The 4,769-nt window shown below is 34.6% G+C and overlaps 1 protein-coding gene across 7 annotated transcripts; it reads left to right on the forward strand.

The window, feature by feature from the left end:
- Window positions 1-200: 200 nt before the first annotated feature.
- On the forward strand, window positions 201-2,742 carry LOC107808275 (HMG1/2-like protein). 7 transcript variants are annotated; one of them, XM_075234358.1, is made up of 4 exons: window positions 201-918; window positions 1,003-1,280; window positions 1,364-1,551; window positions 1,951-2,742. In XM_075234358.1, the coding sequence occupies exons 3-4, from the start codon at window positions 1,535-1,537 to the stop codon at window positions 2,462-2,464; spliced, it is 531 nt and encodes a 176-aa protein (XP_075090459.1). In that variant the 5' UTR covers window positions 201-918; window positions 1,003-1,280; window positions 1,364-1,534; the 3' UTR covers window positions 2,465-2,742. The 7 variants fall into 7 exon arrangements, with proteins under 7 accessions (XP_075090459.1, XP_075090461.1, XP_075090457.1 ...); XM_075234360.1 differs by having other exon boundaries at window positions 201-1,280; window positions 1,343-1,551; XM_075234356.1 differs by having other exon boundaries at window positions 201-1,280.
- Window positions 2,743-4,769: the final 2,027 nt, after the last annotated feature.

Raw genomic sequence — 4,769 nt, forward strand, 5'->3', positions numbered from 1 at the left:
ATAATAGCCAAAAATATAATTTATGTATATATATATATTTCCGTATATTATATACAAACAATATACAATACAATTTTGCGGCAACCACATATAAATAGTTTCGGCAGATGATTGGGTCAAGTTACATCCAGGGATAAGTGTATTGATTATCACAGCATACGGGTTAAAATCATAAATACATCAAATTATAAGCAAAAACACTGAGAAGCACCAATAACACAAGAATCAAGATATAAGTTTTTATTGCTGAAGTACTTTTTTCCGAAGGAGCTAGAAGGATACAGTAAGAAAATTGAAGGCAAGGTGTATACATTTGAACAAAATGGCTAAAGTTGGGGTCGCAATGGTGTGAGAAATGTTAGGGGCCATTTACAGAAACAGAGGGCAGGTGATCCTTAAAACATGTTCATAAATGGCTAAAGTTGAACTAACTTTTAGTTAGTGATCATATTTTAAAGAGCAGTCTTAAAAGATGCTATTTTTGCAGACGGCCCAATTACTTGCAACGGGTCAAGCCCAATTGCATTTTCTGATTCATTTTGCCCTAATCTCCTCAGGACCTTCTGTGCCATCTCTCTCGACCCTCGCTCTATTCTTTTCTCCACCGGCTTCCATGGCGTTTCACTGATTTTTGACACTTTAACGTCTTCCGCAGTAGACAGTATTTCTCTACTAGTTGTCTACTTTAATTAATGTGCAAATGGTGGAAGCTTTTGTTCGATTTGTCAAAGCACGAATAGTATAACCTCCATGTCATCATCAACCTTATAGCCTCTTCTTTCTCCCAATAACAAAATGTTGTAATAGCCATTTCAGTCCCTCTTCTCCCAAGTTATTTCTTACTCTAATATCAATTCTCAAAATGTTAATGGATCCCGACAAGCATCCAACATTTTGCAAGGTTTTATGGACAAAATAGTAAGGTCGTTTTTTTTTTGTTGTGCTCTTTTATTGTTTCTTTTTGGTTGTTGAGGTCTAAACTTGAGACTTTGATTATGTTAGCAAGTGCTATCTTGTTTCATCAAAGACAACAAGAAGATGTTGGCAAAGACCTGCTTACTGAAAACGGATGTAGGGATGTTATGGAAAGCAAAGATAGTGAGGCAGAGGTCCAAGTACTTCAAGAAAATCCAGCAAAGCTAATATGGAGCTAAAAGAAGCATCAAAAAAATCGAAGGAAGTAAAAAGGGCACAAGAAGAATTATTAGATTCTGAGGAAGAAAGTGTCGATCCATCCAATAGCTCAAAATATGGGGGAAACCCATGCTATTCACATTCAGGTAACATCTACTACATCTCTTTATACCTTTGGTATGTTTGATTATTTTTAGTTTATCTATAGATGCATGAGTATCGATGACAGACCACAATGAAAACAAATGATGCATATAGCATGGAAGAAGAAGAGGAAGAAGGATAAGACAATTGATTCTTCGAGAAAATCGAAGAAAGTAAGAATGGAGCCAATAGAATTATCAGATTCTGAGGAAGAAAGTGATGATCCATCCAGTGGCTCCAAAGATGGGGAAAAAATATGCTATTCACATTCAGGTAACTTCTGTCTCTTTGTACATCTTTTTGCATATTTAATTATTTTTATTTTAGCTATAGATGCATGAGAATCGATGACAAACCACAATGAAAACAAATGATGCATATAAGATCATACCGACTAATGGGGGTTATATCCTAATTGTTCTTGTGCTTGTATTGAGTTTGCTAATTTGTTTCTACAAACTTAAAATGCTTATTTAGTCTACGTAGAGACATCGTGTGTCTGTAAGTTACATGAGACCCCCTTTTGAGTACGTCACGGCAGCCCTTCTTATCACCCCTTCAACCACCTACACTCACCTTACCATGACACAACAAAGCTGGCTCATATCTCCTTGTTTTTTCCTCTCTCGTTCATTTTCTCAACCCTAAAAGTTTCATGATGAATGGTGGCAGATCCGATGCCAAAGCTGATAACATTCTCAGCGTGAAGAATAAAGCTCTGCGACTAAAATTAAGGCTAAAGACGTGTGCCGAGGATCCTGAAAAAACTAAGAGGCCTACAATTAGGCGACGATGGAGGTCCGCCAAGGATCCTGACAAATCCAAGAGGCCAAGTGCTTTCTTAGTCTTCATGGAAGAGTTTAAGAAGCAGTTTATGGAGGAGAATCCAAACAAAAAATATGTCTTTGCCGATTGTAAAGCTGGTGGATACAAGTGGAGTCAGTTATCAGATGCTGATAAAGCTCCCTACATAACAGAGGCACGGAAAAGGATGGCCGAATATCGGAACAACATGGATGTTTATATCAGGCGAGAGGCAGAGAGAAGGAAGGCCGAATATCGATATGTTTATAGCAGGCAACTGGCTGCTGGATCTGCTGAAGAAGAGGAAGCTGACAAGTCAAGGTCCGAGGTTGATGAGGAAGAAGGAAGTGGAGAGGAAGATAAAAAGGAGGATGACAACTGATGAAGTTTTTAATGGATGTAGAAATTGGCGAGGAAGCGTGTGTACTATCTTTGATATATGGTTTCTTCTTTTTCCCCCTTAATACTTGCATTTGTTTGTTTCTGTTTATGGGGGGGTTAATGATGAATTTGTAGCAGCTGTTTGTAAAGCTCAATAGTTTATATATTTTATTTTGATGCTGCTTAATCACAGTTCAGCTAGGTGTTTGTCCTTCTTGGCTAGTATATATATGGATTTCCATCTAATTCGTCTCTTGCTTATTGTCTAGTTTGTTGTTAAGATATCTTTGTTGGTGATGTATGCTCTATTGTAGTTGGTATAGCTTTTCTATTGCTATATACTAACCAAATATGCAGAGATGTACTATGAAAGTTCAGGTGCAAAAGAAACAATGAAAAGGTTTGGAGTGGCTTCTTTTGCCCCCTCTGCCTCTTGTTAACATGTGTGAAAATTCTTTATTCATAATTTAATTGCTTGAATGTTTCTCGGACATATTTGGAATCTCCATAAAGTTGGAGTTAGAAATCTGAAATATCACAGATCCTTCTAAAAGAAATTCTTTCTTGAAATCCGTAATATCACATTCATAGGTATTCATGATGAATTAAGCAGATATAAGTTGGTTCTACAGTTTGACATATAACCTGTTGTTTCTCAGTTTTATAAAAAGGAAAAGGGTCCAATATATCCCTCTATTTTGGTATATTGTTCATATCTATCCTCCGTTATACTATTGGACATATCTACCTTTACCGTTAGCCAAACTTTTTAAAAATGCCTTTTACCTAACGGAAAGCCACATAATTTAAAAAATACCTATTTTTTCAAAAACTCATTAATAACACGTTAAAACCCTTTTATTTACTGCACTTCTTCTTCACATATTAGTCATCTACTTCGTAGTCACTTGTTGAACTCAAGAAGTGAAAGACATAAAAATACCGACAACCATATATTCATTTATACATTGAGTCCCAATTCTTTTAATATCCTTATTGTATGTTTATTATATTCTACCTTTTTCAATTTCCTTTTTTCCTTCGAACTTCTCTTTGTTTTTTTTCACCACGTCGAACTGTACCGAGTATTTATCATGATTTTTCTTTCCACCATGACTTGAATGTTTATAGCAGCTTATTAGGTTGGCACTTCTGAAGTCATAAGACAGCTACCGAAGTATTTCTTCCTCTAACAGCGAGCCACCATGATTTTCTTATTCTGCTTTAAGCATTTGGACAACAAGTAATTATCGCCAAATCACGCCTTAAGAACCAAAGTTAGATTCCAAGATATTGGATGGGATACTCATAATCTTTAGTAACAACTGAACTTATAACAAACAAAAAATTAGAAAAATAATTAGAGGAGATTCAATCAGAGACGGATTCAGGATTTGAAGGTTGCGGATGCCACTATGTTATGCATACAGTATACATGTCAGTAGCTACAAAGACATATTAGGAATAATGGATCGGTTCGGTTAGTTTTTGGTTAATTTGAATAGGCCTTTCATTCACAAAGCAAATAAGTTCGATTTTAGTTCAAATTTTTAACGCTTAATTTAAAAACATTCTAAATAAAAATGCAAAAGAAAAATAATATTTCATGAAAGAGCGCCTCCAATATAAATATTTGCTTAAAGAGTACCTTAACTATACTATATATATATATTTTTTGACTAGATTAATTTACTTGTATTGTTCTTTGTTTATTTTTCCATCTTAATTGTTGAGTTATATGACAATTATTTTCAAAGAAAAACTTTCAACATTCAACCTATGATATTATATTCAAAACGACTATCAATCAAGCCATTTAATTTTTTTTCAAAACCCAATAGAAGATATTGCTTAAATTATATTCTAATATATAAATTAATATCGTTTCATTAAAAATAAAGAAATTATATGCTAATTAACATCAATTCAAATTACCTATAGAAAATAATTGTTCATAAAGTAAGGTAAAATGATAGAAACAAAATGAGTACTGAAGGTTAAAAAAATGAAGAAGAGAGGCTTAGCAAGTAATAAAAGGAGAGAAAGAGCCGAAAAAGAAGGAAAAGATGGGAGGCCCTAGGGATCAAGCTGAAAATAAAGAAAATCTTAATAAGTAGAAAAAAGGAAAAATCAAAGGAACTGCTCCAACAGGGAATCAAACTTGCATTCATGAGACCAAGGAAAGCCTTCAAAGGAAAGGCTGAACCAATGGCACCCGCTTCTACTTTGTGACTTTTGGGTGCCACTCTATCCATTTATACGTTTCTTCACAGAGATATTGTATACATAGTAAGAATTTTAGCGAA

This window comes from Nicotiana tabacum, chromosome 17, assembly GCF_000715075.1.
Source record: "Nicotiana tabacum cultivar K326 chromosome 17, ASM71507v2, whole genome shotgun sequence".
Taxonomy (NCBI): domain Eukaryota; kingdom Viridiplantae; phylum Streptophyta; class Magnoliopsida; order Solanales; family Solanaceae; genus Nicotiana; species Nicotiana tabacum.